General features: G+C 44.2%; 1 protein-coding gene across 3 annotated transcripts; it reads left to right on the forward strand.

The window, feature by feature from the left end:
- The first annotated feature begins 1 nt into the window (after nt 1).
- On the forward strand, nt 2-26,494 carry NUDT13 (nudix hydrolase 13). Of its 3 annotated transcripts, none has more exons than XM_014609366.3 (9): nt 2-64; nt 10,187-10,298; nt 13,683-13,822; nt 14,745-14,852; nt 15,287-15,393; nt 16,829-16,954; nt 17,218-17,329; nt 18,330-18,484; nt 19,515-26,494. In XM_014609366.3, the coding sequence occupies exons 2-9, from the start codon at nt 10,216-10,218 to the stop codon at nt 19,707-19,709; spliced, it is 1,026 nt and encodes a 341-aa protein (XP_014464852.1). In that variant the 5' UTR covers nt 2-64; nt 10,187-10,215; the 3' UTR covers nt 19,710-26,494. The 3 variants fall into 3 exon arrangements, with proteins under 3 accessions (XP_014464852.1, XP_059585908.1, XP_019339852.1); XM_059729925.1 differs by having other exon boundaries at nt 38-64; nt 10,123-10,298; XM_019484307.2 differs by lacking the exon at nt 2-64 and adding an exon at nt 75-259 and having other exon boundaries at nt 10,123-10,298.
- Nucleotides 26,495-26,687: the final 193 nt, after the last annotated feature.

Raw genomic sequence — 26,687 nt, forward strand, 5'->3', positions numbered from 1 at the left:
AGCGGGGCGGGGACGTGGCCGCCGGCGGAGAGCGGGGGGGGGGGCCGGGCAGCGCCGGAGCCAGGTAGGCCGCGGCCCGCTGCGGGGCAGGGCACGTGCGGGTGGCGCCACGTGACGCCCGCCCCCTGGTGACCGTAGCCCCCAGCCCTGCGGCGGCTGAAGGAGTAGGAGGGGGAAAGCAGAGAGGGGTTTTTTTAATGTCCTGTATCCGGACAGACTAGGCCCGAGTCTGTGAGCTGAGCAGAGCTCGTTTGTTCTGGTGTGTGACACTGCCACGGGCAAGTGCCCTCCGTTTTTTGGTTTGTTTGTTTTGTTTTTTAAATTTGGGGTTCCAGGTCAAATTAGCCAAATCAGTTATGAAACCTATCATCAACTGAATAGACCCGTGTTCAAATCCATGTGGCACTATTGCTGGCAAGTATCGTCCCTCCCTCACTCATCAGCCTGGGGTTTCAGCTACTTCCAGAGCCCTGGCAGGCATCTTACGTGCACACCCAAGCTGGGAGGTTTTGGGGTTTGGATGCCCCTGGGTGTTGCATGCCCTTAACCAATGGGCCAAAGGAGGAAGCTGGGGGAGATCCCCTGTCTCCATGAAGTAGGCATGTAGCTGAGATACTGGTAGGGGGCCCTGCCTGCAGTGCAAGGACAGGTCTCCACCTGCTTCTGCATATAGAGCATGTCCAGATGAACATGGCTGTGCAGTATGTGGTGCCACAGACCTGTCTGTAGCATCACATATTTGGGTATTTCCTGTGTTGCTACCTTGCAGCGTGGGAGATTTTTTTGACTATTGGAGATTCAGGGGTCAAAAAATCTTGTGCAAAAAAAAAATGGGGCAGAACACATGGGGACAGTACGCACTGCCTGAAGCCATAGCCATGCTGGCCTGGCCAGACTCCAAGCTGGAGGAGCGACACAGCTGCAGTTTCCCTGTCTCCCAACTGTGCTGGCCCTAGCCGCCCTTGCCCCACCAGGGATAACTGGCCATACACCAGAGGGCACGTGGCACAGGTGTTCAGGGACAAGGTGTCCCACTGCTAGTGGTTCCCAGGGAACCAATTGTCTATGCTCATCTGGACTTGGCCTCAAAGGTCAGGAAGGGGGATCTTCCCTTTAGTCATAGCAGAAAAGCACCTGGACTGATCCCATGGTATCTCCCCTGACCCTCCTTTGTGTTTAGTGCTGCATATCTGAATGAGATATATACTAATGCACGTTGAACAGAGGCCCCCTCCGTGCTTTCTTCAAGTCATGGTGAGCTACTACATTGGGTGCATTTTGACTTTCTCTTCACTCCCACAGCTGAGCCATAGTTTTCTTTTCCTTTATCAATGATTCCTGTTTCTTCAGCTTTAAATGTCTGGGCAAACATCACTAAATGAGGCCCCAAACAGTTCACTGAGAGTCCTCCTGTCATGTATGATTATTGTGGCCCCACACTCAATGAGGTGAAACAGGATCAGGTTGCCCTCTATATGCGTCAACTGCATATAGATTTTTGGAGCATCCTAGGATCTATGACAAGAGCACCCAGTTCCGGTCATAAGTGGGAGCTAATTAGCACATGGCTCCTTTGTGGGCAGTATCACACACACGTACCCCCTCCTTCCCCCCCAGCTGAGCTGTGGGGTTGCCAGGGTTTTAAACATTGTTGACTCTGGTGGGGCCCATTTTAAGGGACTGTAGGGTAAATCAAGAGTTCTTTAGCTTTGGATTAACTGTAGTCGAGGGTAAAGTCCTGTCCATCGTGCTGTCTGCTAAAGTCTCTTGGTGAGAGGATCTTGGATACACAGTTTTTGGGGATGGGAAATTTCTCTCAGGTGTTTTCTTTAGCTGGCTTCTTTAGTGTTTTTGCTAGGGGCAAATGAGGCCAGGGGCATTTGAACTCCAAGGCCTTGCTCCTTCAGTCTTTTAGTTAGGGGCAAGCGAGGGTAGGGGGCATCTGAACTCCAAGGCCTTGGGACTTGCATATGGGATGTTTGCCATGGATTTGGGAGTAGCTGAAAAGTCTAGGAGTTAGGACACTTGCTGGTGGTAGCACCACACAGACTTGATAGAATTTGGAGCTATTCTGGTCCAAGATGTAAATAAATAAAAAGTAGGTGCTAAAGTACTATGTAAAAGTGTGTTTTTGGAGTACTAAAATTTGCATTTTCAAAGAAGGTAAAATGTATCAATTCTGGATGAACTAAATCTATGGGTACTATGTGTAAATTACTACAGCTATGTTTATTTCAAGGACACTTCAAATTTCCTCCTCACTTCCATGTGCTTGGAAAAAGCAGGGTCTGACAGGTAAGGAGAGGAGAAAGCTCTGGAGGCAGAAGAAGTTGAGGGGAGGCAGAGGGCTAGGGTGGGTATCTGATATATTCTCCTTGCTGTAGCAGTAGGAGGGGGAAAATTTCAAGGCAAAACCTCCAATAATTAGATTTTATATCTGGAAAATTAAGACATTTAGGTTTTCTATATATAGAATCTAATTATGGGGGGCTTATCGTCTAGTCAAGAAAATGCAGTAGTATATGGACAACATTTTTACTTCCCCTCAAAGGAAACAAACAGCTAATTTCAGAACTTGCTGGCAGTAACTTAAAACTGTCACCCTGTGCCCAAATGATCCAGTTACCTCAAATTTAGATTCTGTATCCTATTATCAGTTTTTTTGAGGCTGTGTGATAGGCCAGATCCAGTTATTTGTCTTGATCAGCAGTTTCCTTCTAGAACAGCAATAACTTGGTACTTGATTGCAAGCTGTGTTCTCAAGTTTTTAGCAGGCATAGGAAGGAAACTTCAAGCACATTAAAACCTGATCAAATCCAACTTTCCAAATACTCTGTTTTCAGGTAACATCAAAACAAAAAGAACCCCCAAACCTCCACAACAAACACCCCCCCATAATTCCAGCAGTTGGTGAAATCTAGGAGGCCTATTCAACTCAAGAATTCCTCATCTATCAAATAAGGAAGGTGTTTACGTATTGAAGAGATAAGCATTTTAGAAGCGTATCAGATATTTCTTACATCTGCCTTTTCATACCGACTCATCCAATGAAACTGTAGTGTACGTAGCAACAATCTTCTCCTGCTTCTGGCTTAGAAGGGGCCTAATAGGTCATTGAGTTCAGTTTCCTCATACATATGGAAATTTGCAGCTTTCACAGAAACTCTGAAACAGGCAATTTCCATGATCACTGCAAAAAATGGGATTCCTCTAATTTTGCATGGAATTGCTGAGGGGAGGGGAACTTTTTAAAATTAAATTCTGGCTCCCCAGTGGGACCAGCCTCACAGCCCATTGGGGGGGGCACGGCAGGAACCACTGGCATGAAGGGTAGCAGCCAAGATAGCAGCCACCCCCTCCTCCCTGCCACAGACTGGCTGAGAATGCTGCCTTTTGTGTGCCCCCCCCGCCAATCAGCAGCGAGGGGCGCCACATGAAGGGCAGTCCTCCGTGAATCAGTGGTGAGGGGTGGAGCCACATTAAAGGCAGCCCTCTCAGGCAGTCAGCAGTGAGGGGCAGGGCTGCTGGGGTCTCTCAGCCAATCAGCAGCGGGGAGAGGGAAGCTTTCCATGAAAAGACCATGAACATGGCGCTGGGCGCTGCAAGCAGCCTGCTATTTTTATTTTGCCTCCATGCGCTTTAAGTAGATCCCTGTGCGCACACACTGCAACTACAAAATACACTATGAATACAAAACTAAAAACATGCTACAGGCAAAATCAGAGAGGGTGAGAACTATTATGTCTTGCCACTGCCATGGCTGAGAAATTATAAAAGCTAGGAAGCACATTCTGTTGCTTCAATTAGCCCTGTACAAGTCAGTTAGACTAATTGTAAGAGTGAAGAGAAGTATCTGTGTAGGTACTGCCAGGATCAGGCATTTGCCTTCAGCCTTGCTTATTACTAAATGACTGGAATTCCTGCTTTCTGAGAGATTCATTCCAACTGCTTATGACCTCTTAGTTTGCTCTTCATACTCATTTCCCTTGTGTCAGAACAAGGTATTCTCTATGTAAAGGCCGTATCTTTGTGACCGACTTCCTTTGGTGACCTCCCAAAGCTCAGATTTAGCAAACTTCAGGAAGCAACATGAGACTTGTTTGTCTGAGGAGCCTTTATTTAGCTAATGGTATTGCCAGTGGCACAGGCTATATGGACACACATAAATACTGTATTCATTTATTAATATAATGTACATAGTTGAGAGGTTCACAAAGAGTAAAGCACTTACGTGCATAAATGATAGCCAGCATTTATGGCCTTTAAATGTATAAGTTATGTAATAAGAATGGCTGTACAAATTGGAAAGTTACCTACCCTGTAAATTGGGTGCATTTTTCCCAGACTGCACACTATTGCAAGTTTCCTGTTTAAGGGCAAAGGGGTAATTTTTGTTTGTATTTTTTTTCTCATTGCTGGGGCTTTAGGCTCCCTCCCCAAAGCTAAAAGCCTACCCAGGTATGAAGGGAGGGCCACAAATCCAGGGATACAACAGCTTACTAGAGGCAACAGAGAACAGTAAAAGGTCACAGATTCAAAAGGGTCAGCTGTTTGTTATAACAGCAGGGTGGATGTTTTCTCGAGAAATTATATTTCAGTCCTTTATCTTGTTAAAGGAAGATTTGCCAATCAGTCTAGAGGATTAGTATGATCGGGCTTGCTCTTTTACAGCAAGCATACAAGTAAGAGTCAAACATAATTAACCTCTAAGTAATTGTGCATTACATAGAAAACAAGTATGCTGACTTCATCTATGCATCTCATTTGTTATTTTTATGGACTGTGCTCTCAAATTAAATGTCTAGAATCCTTTATTACACTGGCTTAATTAATGACAAAATAAATGAAGGTCTGTCACTATCCTTTTTATATCACATTTGTTTTTGCACTTGTAAAGACGCACTTCATGTTGAATGCAGGCATTTAACTCTTGACCCAGAAGGGAAGAAGAATTTGTTTGCTCAAACAATTATAAATGAATGAAAGAGATACATCTTTAATCATGCTGTAACATTTCAATTGATAAACTTAGCTTTCTAATCATAGTAGTGTATTTATAAATTCAGATATAGATTTGAGTGCTTGACATCTGTACTGCTCTGTCAGCCTCATCTGTCTGCTTTTTGAACTTTTTTTTGAGGTCTCCAGAAAGGTTTACTATTTAAAGTAGTTTCCTTATTTTTCAAAACAATTAGGAAATTTGAAAAATATCTACTGCTGTGTTCTATAATGGTGGATCAAAATATTGTTAGCATTATTTTAACATCCTTTATTTGGCAAAATATAATAAAGTGATTCTCTGATATAATGAACTATTAATGGAAAATGAAGAATTCATTATGACAGAGTCCCACTAACCAAGGAGTTAAGAAAACAAGAGCAGCTGTATAGCTAGCCATCTAACACAGACTCCACAGTGAGGAGATTTCTGAAGCAGTCTTTGTGGTTATTTCCCAGAGTTTCCAGAGGGGGGAGAAGAGGGGAAGGGATTCTGGAAAACAGAACAGATTCACAGAAAACCTAACTTCTGTTTACTGGAGGAGCTGCATTTCCATTAAAACATGCTCTGGGTCAGCGTGTGGCTTTTATGAAGTACTTCCTGCTGCTGGAGATTGCATATATTTCTCTCTCTAGTCTAATGTACTCCATACAGAAGGAATGCTTTTTCATTGGATAAGAACCAACTACTTAAGCAGTGTAATACAGAGTTGGGATTTACAAAGAGGCAAGTTTGTTTGCACCTAAGTCCTGAGACCAGGAATTTAACACTATATCTGCTGAGTTTTTAATAACCAAATATAAACTGTGCCATTTATAGCTTCTAGGAATTAAGGGGTTATAAATACCCTCCTCACATCCAACTAGTGCATTTTATTGTAATAAATACAAATTATTGCCTGTGCAGTCACATTCTGAACTATGAGCTACTCATTCTAGAGTAAAGTACAGAGTTGTCTGCAAACTCCTGAGATCTGCACTGAAATTGTATCTGCATTGCAGATTTTCACAATCTAACCAAAAATATACTGTTTCAAAAATTCTACAAGAGATTACATATGATGTTCACAATATTTCATAGACTCATAAAATCATAGAAAATTAGGGTTTGAAGGGACCTCAGGAGGTCATCTAGTCCAACATCTTGCTCAAAGCAGGGCCATCCCCAATTATATCATCCCAGCCAAGATTTTGTGCAGCCAGGTCTTAAAAGCCTCCAAGGATGGAGAATACACAACCTATCTGGGTAACCTGTTTCAGTGCTTTATTACCCTCCTCATGAGAAAGCTTTTCCTAATATCTAACCTAAACTTCCCTTGCTGCAACTTGAGACCATTGCTCCTTCTTCTGTCACCTGCCAACACTGAGAACAATCTAGCTCCAGCCTCTTTGGAACCCCACTTCAGGTAGTTGAAGGCTGCTATTGAATCCCCTCTCAGTCTTCTCTTCTGCAGACTAAATAAGCCCGGTTCTGGGCTTCCCTCAGCCTCTCCTCCTAAATCATGTGCCTCAGCCCCTTAACTATTTTCATTGCCTTCCACTAGACTCGTTCCAACTTGTCCACATCTTTTCTGTAGTGGGGGGCTTAAAACTGAACACAGTACTCCAGATGTGGCCTTACTAGTGGAGAATAGAGGGACATAATCACTTCCCTTGATTTGCTGGCAACATTCCTACCAATGCAGTCCAGTATACTGTTAGCCTTCTTTCCAACAAGGGCACACTGCTGGCTCATATTCAGCTTACGGTTCGCTGTAACCCCCAGGTCCTCTTCTGCAGAGCTGCTGCTTATCCAGTCAGTCCCCAGCCTGTATTGATGCATGGGATTGTTCCATCCTAAGTGCAGGACTTCACACTTGTCCTTATTGAACCTCGTGAGATTTTTTTTTGGTCCAGTCCTCTAGTACAGCAGTGGGCAAAATATGACAAATGGGCCAGATCTGGCTGTGACAAGAGCAGCCTCTAGGCCTGGTACTAGTATGACCCCATCCTTGTCTCTGGGCAGACTGCCTGCCTTGTTCATCTGCCATGCCTTGTTAATAAATGATTGTGATGTTAAGTAGGTGGGAGGCTGTCCTTTGTGCGCCCCAGTGACCATGGGCAATAAGTACATGCTCCTACCACCCCTACACATGTCCCAGGCCTCGCTGATGTTTCCTCCAGCTAGGTGGCACTAGGACCTGAGCTCTGGAGTCTCATGTGGGACTCTCACTCCCCACTGAAGCTCCAGGTCCCAGCGCCCTTGCAGATATTTTCTCCAGTGGTTTACACTGGGTTCTTCCTTTAGACAGACAAACATACACAACACACACTGGGCCCCTGGCCCCACATACTGGGCACCCAGCCCTCGGTTCCCCCTCACTGGGGCTCCACACTGCCCCCTCACTGGGGCTTCTTTGGGGTCTTACACCCTGTGGAGCTCAGGTGGCTGCAGCTGTGCCTGGCTCCCTCTTAGGGCTTCTGCAACCTCAGGTCTCACGGGGAGCCTGGGTGCTGCTCCAGGTCCATCTGAGAGAGCCCAGAGGGCACTCACCAGGGACATATCCCCGGCCAGGGACCACCTCACACGGCGACGTCTACTCTGTGGTGGGAACTCCTGGTCTGCACTGGCTACAGCTTAACCTCCACGTCAGGTGAAGCAAATTGGGGCCAATCAGCAGTGCGGGCTATATCCGGAGGCTGGGGGTGGACCCAGAGAGGGGTCAAAGGAGCAGGGGCGAGTAGCCGAAGGAGAAGCATGGGTAAGCTGCTGGGCTGATGCCGAAGAGGTGGTGGCACCCTCACTGCAGGAGTGAAGCGGAGGGTGGAAGAGGTCAGGCACCGGAGGGGAATCTGGGGATAGCCCCTGGGAGCAGCGGAGGTGGTGGATCTGTGTGAACCACCTGCCACGGTGGGTTTTTTCATCCATTGTTTTTTTTTCTTTCACCGCCTGTGGGCTTTCCTCGGCTGGTCGGAGAGTCTGGACTGGGGATGGGCACCTGCCCAAGGAAAGGGGAGCAGGAGCTCAAGCCCCAGAAGCATTCATAGCCAAAGCTTGGCAGGCAAGATCTCGAGCTGCGAAGACTGCATCTGCCCTAACTGATGATGGCCAAGGGAATCCCCTGCCACAGGCATGGCACCCGCCGATAATCAGGTTCCCTGCAGCGTGGTTTTAAGGCTACGGGCAAGAAGCCCAGGCAGGGAGAGCAGATCATAGAAGAGTCTGGGGTAATGACCCCAGGAAAGAGAGCACCAGACCGGAAAGAGAGCACCAAACCTGGAAGACCCCATGAGGACAAGTAGGCCAAAGGGCAAGGACTCTTTTTTTGTTTCTTTCAAAAAACAAAAAATTAACGGAGAAGAGGCAATCAGAAAGTTGGCTCCAAGGTGGTCCTTTCTTCACTCCCAGAGTTGGGCCCCTGGGTGCAGGGCCGTCCCTTTGATTGAGCTGGGCAGGAGACAGGCAGTCACCACCTCCTTTTTTCAGATCTCTTATATCATCAAAGTCATGGCAGGCGGGAAAAGAAGGGGCATCAAATCCCCTCCAGCTCAGCCATAGGGGCCCAGCCACCTTAAGGGGCCAGTGAATGTCCGCAGGATGTCGGGGTGTACGCCCTTACACAGTGACAGCCCGACACCCTCCACCAACTTCCCCTCATCCTGCCACACACGCAGACCCCCATACCAACACCCCTTCACACATCCCAACCACCCTCCTCCCACACACAGTCCCCCACAAACCCCATACCCACTCACACCCCACATATCCACATACACACCCACATGCTCCCACACCCCACACCTCTATCCACCCCCTACAGGCACACCCACATCCTCCCCCACATACCCATGGCCCCCTGCAAATCTATACCTACCCCCCCCCACAATATACAAGGGTAAGACTTCATTTTAAGCTATTATATGCAATCACGTCTATGTACACTACACAAACGCATGTAAACCAGGACAAAATATTTTTTTAAATCAAATTAATGAAAGTTTTAGATGTTTACTTTTTAGAATATAATTTGGTATTTTTCTGGTTCCGAGATGGCGAAATCCCTTGCTGAAAGGAGCACTTCCGGGGGCAATGAGAGGGACTTCTGGTGTCAAGGTTAGGGGGTGGGACTTCAACAAGATGGCAACCAGGGGGCAGGGCACCTGTCAAGGGGCAGGGCTACCAGTGCGGCCCTCGACAGCTTGCCAAAACTGAGTAAGTGGCCCTCCACTCAAAATAATTGCCCACCCCTGTGCTAGAGTCATATAATTGTTTGTCCTATACTGTACAACTGTGTCAAATACCCAGGTGCTCTCAGTGTTTCTGCTTTGTAATCACATGCACAGTTTGCAATACATGAGTGATTATTAGTATGTATAAAATATCAGGAACATTGTAGTTTCCCTAGTGGCTGTGATAGAATTTTAAGGAATATCCATCAAATCTTATTGTTCATTGGTTAAGTTTCTTTGTTTCTTTATCTGTAAAATAAAACTAATAGTCTCCTTATGTAAAGGGATTTTAAATTTATGACTAGGAAGTGCTATTTTGAAGTTATGTATTTAATAATTGATGATCACGATCACATCTTAAGAATGATGCTTGTTTCTGGATAGCTGTCTTCCTGCCATAGTGAGCTGAGGACAGATTGGTTTGGGTCATTACTTCAGTTGAAAATGCAACAAGTTCTTTTGGCACAAAAGGATTAACTGCCTTGACAGAATTTGGTTCAGCAGCAACTGGCTGTCATCCTTCTAACATGGGAAAATCTTCTTTGCAGCTGTAATTTTGTTTTTTGTTCTTCTGTGACAGCACTGGATTCCCAATAGTTTTCCAGGTTGCTGCTGTACCGTGTGCCTTTGAATGAGCTGGAGTGGCTCTCTGTAGGAAACGTTACTATCTTTATAACAAAGCAAGTTCAGACAGCACACATTTTTATCTTAGTCTGTAGCAATTTCTGCAAGACCTCTTTGACAGACACAAAACACATCTGTAAACTTGAACCGTCTTGGAACTGTCTAAAAATATTTAGAACTGTGATAATAAGTTTCTTTATGCATGGACAGAGCCTAAGACCAAACTGAACAATAACATAGAAAGCGGATCCTCTCGGAGTCTGAGATATTTCTTATTTGTTTGGGTCATAGCTTCCTTTATATAGAACCTATTTGTGAAGATTCATCATACTACATGCATCCTACATCCTTTTAGGCAGAGGGAGCTTCTCTCAAGAGCTGAACATGGCTATGCTTTATCAAGCCGTATACAGAAGAGCTTCCTTTCTGTGGTGCAGGCTACACTCTACCTACGTTAGAAAAATGCGGTAAGTTCTTGTCTGAACTGTGTTCAGTGGGGAAGCTAGAGCTCGGTATTCTTGTATCAAATGTTTATGATTATCTCTGCTAAAACTCTGTATTACTAATCCAGTGTAGTCTGATGATAATAAAATGAACTGCATGGCCTTGCTTATTGTCTACAGCAACATTTAGCCCCCTTCAGCAGGGGCTAAAAACTTGTCCTAGTGCTGGATTCAGGTATATGCATGCTCATACCAATGGCTGGAAAGTCTGTCAGATATAAGAATGCTCTAGAATGCTCCTAAATATGGCTGAACTAATTTAATAGTGCTCATACTAGCTGGATAGTCATTTTTAATATCACTTCAAACAGTTTGAAGGAAAAACTTTTGATACCCATTCTCAAATAGGACAGCTTTGCTTGGTACGCATATAACCCAATATGTGGTGTACTTGTTCAGGGCTTGAGCTTGAGCTTTTGAATTGGGATATCAATGAGAACCTTATATTGCTCTGTGATCTAATCATTCAAAATAAGAGTCATGTTCACAAACTTAAGATGTACCCAGCTTTCCTTGTTAGTATAGACAGTCAATCATGACTTAAAGACCTCAAAACTTGAGAAATAACATAAATATGAGCAAGATTCACAGCTGCTTTGACTTCTTTAAGTTTTAGTAAGATTTAAGCTTTATTTCTGGACACGTGATTGTACGTATCAAGTAAAAGGTTTGTTTCAGAGACTGAATTGCAGTTTTTTTTACAATAATATCCAAAGTTCAAGCCTCTCCCCACCAGTAACAAGCACTTGGCTTGGGGAAGCTTTGGAAATATTTGGAGTAGGAAAAGGATGAAATATTCTTGTGACAGTCTCATGACCACCGTACCAGCTGATGGGCATGCCCTGCCCACTGGAACTACATTGCACCTGGGTCTACCCCCCCACCATGACTTACTGTTTAAACTGGTGTGCCCACCTGGTCTCGAGAATGTGCTTGTGTGCCACCTTGGCATGTGCACCAGGTGTTGGCTGCTGTGTAGGTTCCAGCGACTTCTGAAGGGGTCCGTGGTCATCCTGGGGAAAGCCCAGAGACTCGTCTGCCATGACTTCAGTTGTACCTTCAGTGGTGGGCTCCCTTCCTGTGGACTCCCTCAGATTGGCTGCAACCCTTGGTGGGTATCTGTGGGGCTCCACCTCCCCTACATCCCATCCATGTTTCAGCCTCCAGGACAGCCAGTTGGTGTCAGTGCGGCTCACCCTCTGGTGTTGTCTTTCTCCGCTCCCCTCGTTGACTGGGTTACAGTTGATTCCTCCCAGTCACTGTGTCCTCGGGGCATCTTTGAGCTGCCCCGCTCTTCTGCTGTGTTTTTAATTGTGCCTGGCTGCTTGCCATGGCTTTCCGGCTGCTCCTGCGCCGTTCGTGCTCCAGCCCTCCTCTCTGGGCTGTCCCTGGCAGAAGGAAAAAAAAAGGGGAAAAAAAGAAGAAAAAACTTTAATAGCAGAATAAGGGCTAGGGCCGTGACCCATCCCCACTCCCAAATATGATGCTGGTGGTCCCAGCTGTCCCCTGGCATCATCCCAGTTCCTCTCTCCTGCTGAGGACCCCTCTTGTGGATCCAGCTCTCCGTCCCAGGTGCACACCGGTGCCGTTTGCACAGAGCGTGGGAAGCACCCTCGTCATCCGTTCCCCATAGTGCCTCCCCAGTGTTTCTCCCAGCACTGGCTTTTATTCCGGCCAGGCAGTGTCCTGGGATGATGTCACTCGCCTGTGCCAGGTCCATCCAGAAATAAGTGCGGCTCACGAACCGTGCGGGAGTCTCATGCCGGCATGGCTCATCTCCCTCTCCTTGGTCTGAACCTGGTAAGTTGGTCCTGATTTAAGGGCTTTTCTTGTAAGGATAGACTGTCCCAGTCCCAAGCCCTACCGTGGGAAGGGTCTCCTGTCCCCTGGTGACTGTTCCCCTGGGACAACTGGGTTTTGCCTCTAGAGGTGGTCATTAGTGGTTCCTGTAGGGTCCAGGGCGACCCTATTGACACATCCGTGGGGTTCCTCCTTCCCTACACCCTTTTCCACTCAGGTGTTATGATCAGCCTAGGTGAAGCTCAGGTGTGATGATGGGGCCTTCCCCTCCTGTGCTGGGGCCTGGTGAGAATGGCAGCCATAGCAGGGCTTGCTGGTCTCCTGTATTCTTTGAAAACTACAACACAACTGAAAATCCAGCTTAAATGGTTCAGCCAGTATGGTGTGCAGGGCAATGTTGCCCCTGCACTGAGTGCTTTCCTTATGTGTGTAGGTGCCTCAGTGATTGGTGAACCCCCTGTACTCTTCGGGTTTATGGTGCCTCCTGGTGGGTGGGTTTTCTGGTCCAGGTTCTTCCCATCCTTCCGCCAGGCCAGGTATGGCAATGCTTTGGGGCATGCCCTGCTGTGCTTACACAAAGCTTACAGTGCTGCCAGTCCCCCACTGGTGCACTCTGGGCCCATGGATGCTCTGTCAGGATGTGCGGTGCCAGGGGGGCTCCGTGCTGGGTTTTCCCCTTGGTGGATGCCAGTAGTGCCCACTGGGCTGCCCTCTCCCAGTCCCACCTGACCTGTGTATTTCTACGTGGTCCCTTGCAGGTGCCAGAGAGCAACGCTAGATCTGGACTGCACGGCTTGCCGGCCACATTGGTTATACGGCGCTCAGTTAACCTAATTTAACCCCCAGTGCACTGTTGGTGACCAAGGCTTCCTGAGTTTTCTCAGGGAGCTCATCCCTGGGGAGAACAACTCACTTCCATCAGTCACAGAGAGCATGTCTGAGTTCTCCCCAGATGCATCAGCAGTGAGACACATGCGTGCTGCTTCTCCAGGCATGCTGGTCCTGAGAGGAGGCACTGGGTCTCTTCTGGCCATGGAGAGAGACTTTGGCTCTGCTTCCAGCACTCCGGCGTGCTCTCCTCACATTTCTGTCCCCAGGCTCCTTTGAACCTCAAAGCTTCAGGGCCCCCAGCCAACCAGCAGAGCTCCTTCTGGCTGCAGGGTGCTGGCTGACTCACCCACAGACCTGCCATAAGGACACTGGCATCACCATGAGGAGGGCAGGTGCCTGTCACAATTCTATCCCATTCCTCTGTTCAAACTGAGCCTGTGGTACTCAGTGATCTAGAGCAGAGGTTGGTAACATTTTTGGGCAGAGTGCCAAAAACACCCACAACCTCAATGTGTAAGATGTTGGTGTGCAAGGGGTGGATGGAGGGGGAGCTATTGTGGCAGGGCAGCCCCAGCCCCTTCCCTGTTGTCTGCCCTGAGGCACACGTGCCAAGCAAAATGCCTTTGTTTGTCATGCTCTGGTGCTCATGCCATGGGTTGCCTACCTCTGATCTAGACCAAATCATGCAATGAACATTCTGATTCTTTCTACCTGCAGATACTTACTTGAGCTAAAGGAAGATGATGGCCTTTGTAGGCAAGCCCAGAACTCAGGAACTTTCTACCTCTTTCACAATCTCTTCCCCTTCCTGCAAAAAGTTGGAAGCAAACATTTGGCCCCACAGATAAGTGCATCAGGTAAGCAGGTTCTCTGCAGTTAACACCTTCATGTATTAACCATCTCAAATGATGTAGTCAGTTTTCTTCCATTAACTATATTTCAGTTGATACCATATCGACTGATAAGTCCCTGTTCTTTGTGTCTCTGTCTGAGACCCATCATAATACCAAATCAGAAAATCTGTTAGGCTAGATTTGTGTGTATTCTTGTTGATTTATTAACATCAAGTAACTGTATTTAGAATTAAAACCATTGGACATGAACATAAGGTACATTGAGCACATTTCCTGCAGCTATATGTACAGGATATCTACACAGGTTTAAGCTATTTATTAATATGTCTTCTGAGACAGTGGTTTTACATGTTTTAAATGTGGGCCATCTTTTATTTTGAAGATAATAGCTCGTTAGGGAAGTGAGCTACCCAGTGAGCTAGGCGATGGGAGGGAATTTGGCATAATCTGGGAGGACTATTCTTGGAAAGCTATTCAGTCACCTCTGTGACACAAGTAATTTTAAGGAAAGGGACAATGTAGATCCCCAGAACACTGGGACATGTTCCTTTTGCTCGACATGATCAGGGTCCAAAGTAATCTGGATTCTCAGTTCTCTTGTTTATCCCTTTAATTGTAGAATCACCACATACCCACTTCTACCCTTTCTTACCTGTGTCCTTTGACTTGGAGGTTTACCCTCCAATGGGAAATTAGAATGGGTACTAACCTACCCAATTTGGGGAGTTATTATCAGGAGCACCATGAGACTTCACTGTGAGTAAGCTATTTCTAGATACCTGGCCATAGAGCCATATGAAACTTCTGTGATATGACTTCATTGCATTGGCATGGACTGTAGACATCTTAAAGGTTAGGATATTGTTATGGTTGCATTGGTGTAGGTTAATTACAGTTATTTCGTCCCTTTTACTCTGGTGTTTAGAACTGAAGAGGATTCTGAAGAAGTTCAAACAGAACAAACAAAAACTAGAGGATTCAGTGCTGATTGGCTGTTCAGATGAATGCATGGCATACTTTGCCCTGGATTTAGGTAAGAATAATTCTTCTGTATATGTTTGATGCACTGCGTTGCTATGTGTATGCATGCTGCATACACATATACACTGGAGATGCTCTCAAGTGGCACATTTAGCCCTTGGTGGGTGAGAGGTTGCATCTTAACTTCTCTCTTCCCATCTTGTTCTTGCTAGGAGGTCCTATGACTATGACATGTCTCCAGTGTCACAGGAATTATCACATAATGTAATTGCTTCTTTCTCTGTTATAGTAAAATTGGAATGAAATGTCGCACAACAATTTAAGAACATATTACTATAAATGTGATGTCATTTCTGTAGTAATAAGCCCATGTCATTAGATGTTGCGTGATAATTTGTAGAAATTGTACGTTGGTTAACTGGTAAAAGGAATAAAGTTGGGGCCACAAGTGAGGTTTCTGTTTTACATGGACTTACTCATTTCTAGGTTCCTTGGAAAAAATGGACATTGAATCTGAACTCAAGGGATCATTTATTGAGTTACGGAAAGCTTTCTTCCAGCTAGATGGGAAGGATGCCCCCTTGCTGTCCTTGGTATGATATAGGTTATTTTACTTATGGAAGTTATGGTTGCTGACACCATTCCTTACATTCTCAGTCATTAGTTTAATTATTTAAAATATATTGTGGAAGTATCTAGGAGCCTCAACATTACACTAGGCAGTGTGCAAACATGTTGTAAATGGCAGGCCCTTCCCCAAAGACCTTACAATCTGAAAAGCAAGATATAATAGGTGGGTGAAGCAAACAAGTGAGTAGCTGGAGAAAGAGGACAGAATGGGCATGTCCACATGTGCAATTAATGTGGAGTAATAAACTTCAGTGCTTATTGCGCTGGAGTTTATTGCTCCCAGGCATGTTGTTTGAACTTGTGCCCAGGACTGCAGCACATTGAGCTGGGTTGGAGCAGCCCCAGCTGGCAGGGGCCCAAGGGGTTAGCCTGCCAGCCCAGGACTGCTCTGACTCAGCTCAGCATGCTACAGAGGGGCTGGCTAGGGCACAAGGGTGCTCCAGTGAAGGGCTAGCTGGCAGGCAGCCCTGAACTGTAGCATCCTTCTGCCTCAGCCAGCCACACCAGTGTCTATACGTGTACTGCTGCAGAATAATAAACTCCGCAGCAGGGTAGTACTTGTATTTACAAATATTTACATGTATTTATTTACAAGTACTACCCTGCTGCAGAGTTTATTAGTTTACTCCAGCCTAATAGCACATGTAGACACTGACATGTTTACTGCAGAACTAATTAGTCAACTGTAGTGAACAGCTCATGTAGACACACCCAATGACAGCGGTAATAAGCTGCTTTAACGTGAGCCAGGTCTGTGTCCAGTCCGTATGTTTTCCAAGCCAGCCAGCATCAGTAATCGCAACTTGCTACTTGCATAACTACTATTAGGTGGCAGTTTTCTGTAAATCTCACAGGTGTGAGTGGTAGGAGGCATTTGAAAGGGGAAAGTGTGGTGTTCTTTCTGCATTACTATATTTAAATTGCTCCTCTTTAAGCCATTACTCTGCAGACATCCTAATTGGTTTTGGAAGCCTCTTTGTTCCACATTCTGCCCAGTGGTATGTGTGCAGCAGCAGATGGCAGATCAACTTAAAAGAATACTTAGATGCTATGTACTGTTTCTGTTAAATCAAATCCCAGTGTGGATTTTTTTCCTTGTTCTTTTCCTCTGCTAGTCACTGGGAGAAATAAGGAGCTTGAAAACTTGAATGTGGATGCATCCACTTTTCAAAACAGCCTCTTTCACTTGAGTTTCCAGGGCTTTCTGACCTGTTGAACTAGTGCTTGATCCACATGGGCATGTTGTAGGGAGAGAATGGCAAAGTATTACTCACAGAGGATTTCATAGATTTCTTAGACATTAGGGCTAGAAGGGACCGCGGAAGGATGTAATGACTGCACTAAGTGAGCTCAAATCACCTATTCAAACTGACTTGTATTTATGTTTTGTACTTATAGGCTCAAGCTCTCCTTCGCTGGCATGACACACACAAATACTGCAGCAAAACTGGCCAGCCTACTCAGAAGAACCTTGCTGGCAGCAAGCGTGTTTGTCACACCAATGGAATAATTTATTATCCACAGGTAATCATCTCTACAGCAAGACAAATAACACACAAGCCAGAATTGCTGCACGCAATATGTGGGAATTTGTAAGTGCAAGATCAAAAGCTGCCTATATTGACTTGCATACTTTTTCCTTATTGCTTGTCCAGTGTCTCAAAACCTTTAAGCAGAAGCAGTAGCAATTGAAACAGCCTGTGTTCTCATAACTGTTGTTTTCATGGAGTAGTTGATTTGTCTGACCTCTGATTCCCACTTGCTTTACTGTTTGGCATGTTCTCTAGATGTCCCCAGTAGTTATCACTTTGGTGTCTGATGGGAGCCGGTGTCTTCTTGCACGGCAGGCGTCGTTCCCTCAGGGGATGTACAGTGCTCTGGCAGGCTTCTGTGATGTTGGTAAGAAGAGCTCTGACCCAGCATTGTGGGAGACTTTGAGTCTGGAGACCAGCCAGACCTATTGCTGTGCGGTTCCATGGAGCTCAAACACAAATGTGGTGTTCTGAAAAAAGGGGAGGATGTTACAAGAACAGCCTTGTTCAACCAGCAGTGTGAAATAGCTGAAAACATTTGGAGAGAGGAAGGGGCTATAAAATGGGGTAAAAAGACAGGATTAATCAGCATTGACCTCCTATTCCAGTCTCTGTTCATGTATACAAGTATGAAACCTATGAGTTAAAATTTCAGAACACTTTTAATATCCATTTTGCAGGGGTAGTATAGGTTGGGTGTATTACATGGAAATATGTGGACTTGATGATTCTGGTAGAAAGTTATTCAAAACTGAAATGAAAGAAGGTGAGCATAGCTTATTTTGTTCACTTACATACTTAATATGGTTACTGTCACCTTGATATCTGTGTATCTCAGGTCCCTGGCACCCAGAAAGCAAATTATAAGAGAACTAAATACATTTGGTAGATCTGATATTGTGTCCCAATTTAAGACATATTTGCAGAATGATCGAACCTGCTGAATTTCATCAGACCTGAAAATCTTCAGAAATTACCAAATTTCTCACATACAACACACACCTTTAAAAAAACCCCCAGGGTTGATGAAAGTAGGGGTGTGCATTTTATGTTAGGGAATAACTAGGGAAAAGAGAAAGTAAAGGCTGCACTTGATCCACAGGGAGCACAACAGTCACCAGGCTTGGCTCCCTGGCTGCTGCTTACTCAGTTACTTACTGCAAGGAAATATCCTTTTTTTAATTCATTCTGCTTTCAAAAGACAAGGTATGTATCTTATTCTGGGGTGTGTTGTATTCAAGAAAATACAGATTTATCCCTCCATTTTTTTGTGTGGCATGAGGTATAAGTTTCCTTCCCAAGGGAAACCTTGCCATTGTTATTTGAGATGACACAAGGTTGTTCATGATTAACTTGAGTGTTTCTAGGTGAGACACTGGAGGAGACTGTCCGCCGGGAGGTGGCAGAAGAAGTGGGATTGGAGGTGGAGTCAATGTGGTATTCTGCTTCTCAGCACTGGCCTTTTCCCAACAGCTCGCTAATGATAGCTTGTCATGCTACGGTGTGGCCACAGCAGAATGAGGTTAGCAGTTCTCCATGATTTTATTACCTTCACTGCTTGGCGAGGTCTCTTTTCCCAGTTCACAGAACCATCATTGCATTGTATTTGGAAATTGCCACATCCTTTCAAGTGCAGTGTTCAGCTGGTTTTCTTTAAATGAGTGATCTTCTTAACAGCTTGACAATCAGCCTGTTTGAAAATAAGGTAGATGTGTACGAATCAAATCCAAACTCCATAGTCAGGTCCATCTTTGATTTTATGTCTTGTTGTCAAAGGAGCTTACTAAATTTGGCTGTGTTTATTTCCTCATTCATCCACCAGCATCATAGGGGTCAGTATAGTGATGAGATAGTGCTTACTGGCTAACTGCTGCATCAAAAGAAACTAAAGTCTATAAAATATCAGTGGTGACTTTTCATGTACTGTGAACAGCAAGGGATTGATATATTCATCATGATAGATATTTAAGGTATATAGGCCATTCTAATGTTCTGGAATCAAGTTTCAAATAATTATTTTAAAGCAGATTTCAGCCGGGTGAAAGGTGCTGGACTAAACTTATGGGCTATGAAATTTTCCCTTTATTTAGAGAACACTACAAACATTGAAAGCGTTAGTTTTCCCCACCCACATGATATGCTTGGAGTGATCACCTCTATGGCAGTCTCTGTTCCAATTCAGTCATTGCCCCTTTTGTGGAGCCTGCTGCTGAGGATATAGATCACTATCTGGGTGCTGGTCAGAGACCAGAGAAAGCTACTGAACAGCCTCATTTTCACAAAGTGCTGAAATGTGTTTGCTTTAAAATTCCTGGTAAGCAGGGCCTGCTTTGGCTCTAAGCTTGCCTTTTCATTTTCCATATCTAACATCACTCCTCCATCTGGTCCAGATGGGGAGAAATCTCTTCTCTGTATAGTCATATAATACAGTGGAATCTTGAACTCATTAGTTTTCATTGATAGAAAATCTGTAACACACAAGTCATGAAGGTCTAGTTAGCTGTTCTTAAAGCTATATTCACAATACTTTGCACTCCTTGAATTTTTTCCAGATCAGAGTGAACAAACTGGAGCTGGAAGCAGCCACTTGGTTCAGCCTTGAAGAGGTTGTGGAGGCACTCAGAAGGGAACCTAGGCCTCTGAAACAAGAAGATGGCAGGTTCTCACTCTGGCTGCCTCCAAAGTGGGCCATAGCCCACCAACTGATTCAGGAATGGGTTAAGCAACAGAGCACCATGCCTGCTTAGGCACAGTCAGTCTACTGAGACTGATTATTTTACCAGGTTACAACCATTGGGGAAGCGTTCTCAATGGCAATGGTGACCCAGTCAGTATGACTTACAAACTCAGGTACACAAGAGGCACAGTTTTAATGATAAGTCCCAGGCACTCCAATCGCATGGAAGCATTGATTAAGACCTCAGCTCCCAGCAAAACTAAACAAAAAAGTCCAGAAAGCCTATACAACCAAATGTATCCTAGAAACAGGATATACCCTTCTGGTACTGCATTCCATCTCCATCCAGTCTCCCTCTGCTCTTGTCTTCATATACTAAGCTTCTTACTTCCTTGGGATGCTTACCGTGTTTGATCCACGATCACATATACTCTGGCAACTAAAAATTGTTGAGAGGCGCCACTTTCCAACTCAAGGCTGAATATGCTGCCCCTGTCATACTTCCATCACGGAAGTGAGAGAACAACGATGGTTTGGTGATAAATAGGGAGTAAAACAAGGGTAAATTTTTAACTTGAATGATGAGCAGAAAGGAACTGATTGGACAAAGAGTCTGCACTTCTGTACCTCACTTCCTTGCTTTATATTTTGCTCTTTTTTAACCTGTCCCCACAGCCAGTTTGACCATGGCAACACAAACATCCATATGTGCCTATCATTTTCTGTTCCCTTCCCTGCCAACACCTCCACCCTCACACAAATCTGCTCTAGCCAGGGTCAGTAATTACAGAGCGGCGGAGCAGAGTAATTCAAGGCAACACTAATGATAAGGACGAGAGAGGCCTGGAGACAGCTGCAAATAAGAAATTCAGCCCGCAATTGCTGTATAGGCCAGCTATCAAAACCCAGAAAAAGTAATATATATGTAGTTTATATTGTGCAATTTCTGTATCCTTTTGGGAATTCTACATTTAGTGTACAGAACAGGATGTGCATCTCTTAGCTACCTTTCTTCATATTTTATAACAAATGTTCAGTATATATTTGCAACATATGTTTATGTCAATCAGCAGTAGCCTAATCTGGTGGAGATTTATGGCAATGTCAGAATTCACTGGAGGCTAGGCCTCTTGAATTCAGAAAAATTCTACTTAGCTGGTTATTCAGTTCAAGCTGGGTTTCTTTGATCAGTCCTTATACTCTATACAATTTTGACTACCTGTTTTTCTTACTCTCTACCAGACAAAGGGGAAAAAGCTAATTTCTTGTTTTCAAAAGCTTTAAAAATGCCCAGAATTAAAAACAAGTTATTGAAAAAGCCGTTTTTCTTTTAATTATCAATTAATAACAATTAAAATAAAACTAATCTGATATCTTGCCTGATTTAGGAGTATTGGATGGAGATTATGAACAGTATGGAAAGCGAGAGAGCACTGTGGCACACAGAGCATGTACTCTCTCCATCCATTATCATTGTGGACATTCATCATCATCTGCATTTTAGCATGCAAGTGTAAGAGGAGCTGAGCATGGGCACATGTTTTCCCTGGGTGTCTCTGCTTGGAGGGCCACAGGAAAAGGTCCCAGAAATCCTTCCAACTTGAAGTGAAAGTGCTAAGTCACTAACGATGCAGTGTTGTCAGGTGCCTGCAGGGATCTAATCCTCGTAACAACAGAAGAGATTAGGCATGATTACGTACAGGATAGGTGAGCAAACTGGCTGGATACCATGGAAAGAGGTGGGGGCAAAATGGCAAGAGGGATGTGGCTTTTATGTGAACCTGCATCAAGGATCTTGTTTAATCCCAATGACTGCTTAAAAATGAGTCAAAATACAGCACTGTCCCTACCAAAGTCACCTGGAAAATATGGACTGTTCTATGACAGTTTCAGAAAAATGAAGTGGGATTACTTTTCCACATAGAAGTCATATAACAAGAACAATGGACTCCAGCAAGATAGTGTTGCTTACTCTACAGTAAGATGTATTCTTACAGTAGAAGATCAGAGACACGGAGCAGGTGTAATTCAGCATAACTCAATTGACATCAAGGCCAATTTACACCAATGGAGAATCTGGCTATCTAGCCATGAACCATTTCATAAACTGTTGTATGAAGTGTTGAGTCCTCTGCGTACTCAAGTCCTGGAAACCAGGTTACTGCAGCTCCAACCAGTGTCTGGCCAATCGTTAGCATTGTATAAATAATATTTTGAAATGAGCAGAATACATGGCCGTGCTAGAGCAGTAATGAGTATTGATTTAGTCCTTGCAGCAAGTGCAGAGAGTGCTTCATTTCTAATAAAAAAAATCCAGTTTATATAGATTTTCAGATGGAAACTCACACTGCTCTGGAGGAGGTCAGGTTCAGGTCAACATTCTGCACATCAGCCAAAGGGAACTGGACACAGAGTTAAATTTCTGTCCCCTTGGAGCCAATAGAGGTTTAAATTTAATTGAATCATGGCGACCTGGGTACAAGAGCTCAGGAAAATATTAGCTGAAATTGCTATGTCCAGAGGGTAGGTGCTCAGGTTGTGACGCTGAACGTTCACTGTCACCTCAGACTGCTTGATTGATCTTTGGTAAGGTTCAGTTTTCCCATTGGAAGCAGTATGTATCCACTATGAAAGACAGAATTTGATCTGAGATTGTAATGGACTAAAGAGGGTATTGTCAGCCAAAAAATTACTTTACTAGGGCAGGCTCTAAGCCACGATGAGCACACACTGGATTTGCTGTGCACACCAAGAGGCTTTAAAAATATATGTAAGAGCCCAGCAAAGTGCCCTGACAGTAATGTATGATTATAGATTTAGACATGCACATCTTCAAGGTAGCTGTAAGCAGTTTGGAGCAGAGGGAGAAATGGGCTAGTATAGTGTTTGTTATGGCCCAAGCCCCGTTTCTGTAGTAATATTTTTGTAAAACTAGATTACATCTCCAGTGAAATCAGTGACGACCTCAGGCTGTAACTGAATACTGCTTCAGTTTTCTGCTTAACAGCAAATGGCTGTAGTTACTCATCCTGTGGAAAAAAAAAAAAACAAAACTTCTAAATATCAGTCATACAACAAAACAGCCACCTGGCAATGCAAGGACTCCACCAAAACTACCTCTTTAAAACTGAGGGGTCCGTCTGTCACTGAGCACTTCAGACATGAGCCACCATGACAGGCCTATCTTTCATCAGTCAATAAATATCAGCACCACAGCAATTGACTGCTTTTACTTAGCTATCTATACCAAGAACAAAATAAAGTAGTTAAATCAAATCAGCTTTTTGATAGAGGAGAGAAAAATCAAGGGAATGGAGCAAGTAGTTCTTTTGAACGTAGTAGTAGCAGCAGTCCATTTCTTGTGCTGCTGTAACAGCTCTCTTTGTTGCTTACATAATACAGTGGAATGTGCTTGCGTATATAGGCAGTCCTCGGCTTACAACGTTTCGAGTTACAATGTTTCGCACTTACAACATTTATAAATTGACACCCTGTTTCAACTTTATAACGCCAGTTTCAACTTGCACCACTTGATCTGATGCAATACCATGCCAGTGAGCAAGTTCACTGTGTCACTTATCTCCCTGGAGAACACCTGTCCAAACTTCCTTGGACACTTTCTTTAAGAAAGCAGCCAAGACTCCAGAAAAACCTGCAGCCAAGACTCTAAGAAGACTCCAGCCAAGAACCGTTCAAAAAGTCCAGCAAAGTCACCTCAAAGAAGTCCTTCCAAATCAATATGATTGTTATAAATATATTAATGTAACTATATTATTCATCTATAATTGATCGAGTACAAAATGCTAGGGTATTTTTGGTGAAAATAGGGTATCGGGCCTTGGTTCAGGAACCAATACCCAATTTATAACATTGTTTCTTATGAGAAAATTGGTTCCAAGTTACAACATAATCAACTTAAGACAAGGTTTTTAGGAACCAATTGTGTTGTAAGTCTGAGGACTGCCTATATAGTATCTTCTTTCATAAAACTATCTCCTAGAGACACTTTACATTTCTTAAATTATTAACTGTTAAAATGAGAAGCATAAATACAATATATCTTGTAGAGAGAGAGCTTTTATATTTTACAATATATAACTTTACATATATTTAAAGTTACATACATAGGAGATTAGAAGACTAAGAATTTGAGATAAGATTTCAAGCGAGATGAAAAATTAATGATACACAGTAATGCATTCCTGTAGACAGACACTGCAAAAGAGAAAGACCTCAGACTAGCTGTGGCCAGACTGCAAAGGGACAAAGAGGAGTCCAGTAGCAGATGAGTGGAAGCACTAAGAGAAATAGAAAGTGGGGCTGTGCGGAATGCCTCTGTTTTGTTTCGGTTTCTGATTTGGCATTTCAACAGGACAGCGATTCATTTCGACGTTTTGAATTGCCGTTTCATTTTGTTTCATCTGAAACATTCAAGTTTTGACATTGTTTGGACGCTGTTTCGGTGTTTTGACCGTAGGTTATAATGAGGAATGACTAAAATGCCTATAACTTTGTCATTTCTTGCCCGATTCTGATGAAAGTAGTAGGAATGGCAGCCCCTTCTGGGGGCATGAAACCTGCCAAGTTTCTGGGAAACTGCACTTAGTCACAGAGTAGGGTCCCTAGAGATGGCCATGGTCCCTAGGGCCCCGTGACCGTGACTGCTCTGCCCTGTGGGCACTTTCTCTTCTCACCTGCTGCCACGTCTTGTTGGAAAAAATAACAGATAAGGAGGCTGCCCTCGAGCTTCAGTTCAGTCATGGTCCTAATGGACTGTACTAAACCCTGTAGGTTCTTGGACCCCTTGCTGGGACCCACTCTAAGTAGGTGCCTCAAGGGGATACCCTAAGCCTTATGGGCTAATTGCGTGGCTCCAACCATCCCTTACCACACCCTATGCCTTGCAGGTAGTATATTGATATTGTCCCTGTAATGAGGTCTTGATCTTACTCCACCTTCTATTGTTGCTGGGCTCTCTATGCCCCTGTCGCTGTGCCCTCACTGGCACTGGGGCCTCTACACAACACGGTAGTGTTCCCCAATGAGGTCTCCTCTTCCCCTACAGCCTCAGTCCAGTCCACCACTTTAAATGACAACAGGTAAGCAGCACAGTAGCACTAGCATCTCAGCAGCCAAACTGTCACAGAGCCTCTTTTCTTTCCTGCAGGAGCTTCTTCTCCAGCAACTGCCAGAGAACTCCCCCTGCCAGCCCCAGTCCTGGGGCTTAGATGTGACCAGAGCCCTGCCTCCTTCCAATCAGCTGACCAGGGACAGGTGCTAGGGGTATAGGTTGTACCCATGTTGATCTAAGGACATGGCAGACAAAGTTCTTTGGGTCAATCTGATATCTTTTAGTAGACTAACTGAATAGTTGGAGAAATATAGAATAGCAAACTTTTGGGTTGAAAACCCTTCATTGGGCTGAGGAAGCACCTGCAGTTGGTGTGCGCTCTCTTCCTGGATGGAAGGAATAGTAAAGAAACCAAAGGGTGGCAACAGCTTAGGCACTCACAGGCTTATATACTGTTTTTAAACTTTTTAGGTCCCTCCCCCAGATCACTAGGATTGGAAGGGACCTCAGAGAGAGTTGTGGCAGATGCTGGCCAGCTACAGACATCAGTCTGTTCCCCCCTCCTCCCTCTTATTTTCTTTCCCTGCCAGCCCAGCTTCAAAACACCTTTGAAATGCTGAAATGTGTTGAAATGTTTGAAATGAAACAAGGTGAAACTTTTCAAAGATGTCTCCCGTTTTATTTCAGATTCAGATTTTTGGGCGTCAAAACACTGCCAAAATGAAACTGTGGTTGAAATTTCGCACAGCCCTAAGAGAAAGACCACATGCATGATGTAGGCTGAAAACACACGTATAGAGGGTGTTACATACAGAGCCATTTTGAACAGAATCTTTTCAAGAAAAAGGAGGAGGATGGGTGGGGTGATGTGGTCAGTCTAGTAGGTATAATTGAGTATATGGATAACAGCTACCTATGCATCCTAAAATCTGTCACTGAAGTGTTGTTCACTTGATAGCAGAAACAAGGCAACAAAGAGTTGAAAAGACTCTGGGAAATCATTGAATCCAAATACCTACAGTCACAAGAGCTTTGAATATGGGTCTGATAAATAAAGCTGCTCCGAGTATACACGACGGAGAAAGGATTATCTCAGCTGTCATGAATGAAGTTGAACAGAAACAGACGTTAAAAATAAATCAAAGAACGGGAACGGTAAGAAATACACATGGAAAGGTTAAAAAAAAGGGGCAAAGGAATAGGATTTGGAGACTCAGGAGACCTCTGGGGTCTTTGGCAAATCACTTCTCCCCTTCCCTCAGTTTTCTTTTGGCATTTTTTGTAAAGGAGTTTGATATTTACAAAGAAAAAGTACTACACAAGATCATGGTAATATCATCATCAGAGAGGTGCACCCTTTATTTATAATGGGGAATAGCACTGAAATTAGTCATTTCTCCCTGGTGGAAAAAACGTATTAGTAGATTTATTTTCTTACTTAACCTATTGATTAATCACAGGACAGAGGCTACAAATTCTCACATAGTCATTTCTGCATCAGATGGTAACTTGTTTTATATAGAGTGCAACTTTTTGAAAGATACTCATTACTTCAACTCTTTAGGCTAAGAATGAGTCAGTCATGCCTGCAGGTAAATTTGTGTTAGAAAAGCAGGACTGGAAGGGACCACTGGAGGCATCTGGTCCTATCCCTGACAAAAGTTACATATTGTAAAATATAAAAGATCTCTTACCAAGATACAAGATATATTGTATTTATGAGAATCTTAGACTACTTCAAATGTAAAGCTATTTCCTCAATAATTAAATTATTACAAAATTTATAGTTTTCCTTGTACAGAAACTAGTTACTGGAAGATTGTCAAGTTTGTATGGTCACTGCTGTAGCAAGCAAAGCAGCAGCAGCAGCAAGGGGGCAAGCAGCAGGGAAATTAGCCTCTGCAGAACCCCATGATAAACTGCAAGGGAGCTCACCTACTGCTTCATGGGCCAGATCTGGCCTCGTGTTATCTAGCC

Source organism: Alligator mississippiensis, chromosome 6 (genome assembly GCF_030867095.1).
Source record: "Alligator mississippiensis isolate rAllMis1 chromosome 6, rAllMis1, whole genome shotgun sequence".
Taxonomy (NCBI): domain Eukaryota; kingdom Metazoa; phylum Chordata; order Crocodylia; family Alligatoridae; genus Alligator; species Alligator mississippiensis.

What these genes read in the sequence shown, in the direction of transcription:
- NUDT13 (XM_014609366.3), top strand. Translation starts at nt 10,216, where the DNA reads ATGGCTATGCTTTATCAAGCCGTATACAGAAGAGCTTCCTTTCTGTGG. An exon ending in ACCTACGTTAGAAAAATGCG is followed by an intron (nt 10,299 to 13,682) that starts GTAAGTTCTTGT and finishes TTCTACCTGCAG; the next exon opens with ATACTTACTTGAGCTAAAGG. An exon ending in CCCACAGATAAGTGCATCAG is followed by an intron (nt 13,823 to 14,744) that starts GTAAGCAGGTTC and finishes TCTGGTGTTTAG; the next exon opens with AACTGAAGAGGATTCTGAAG.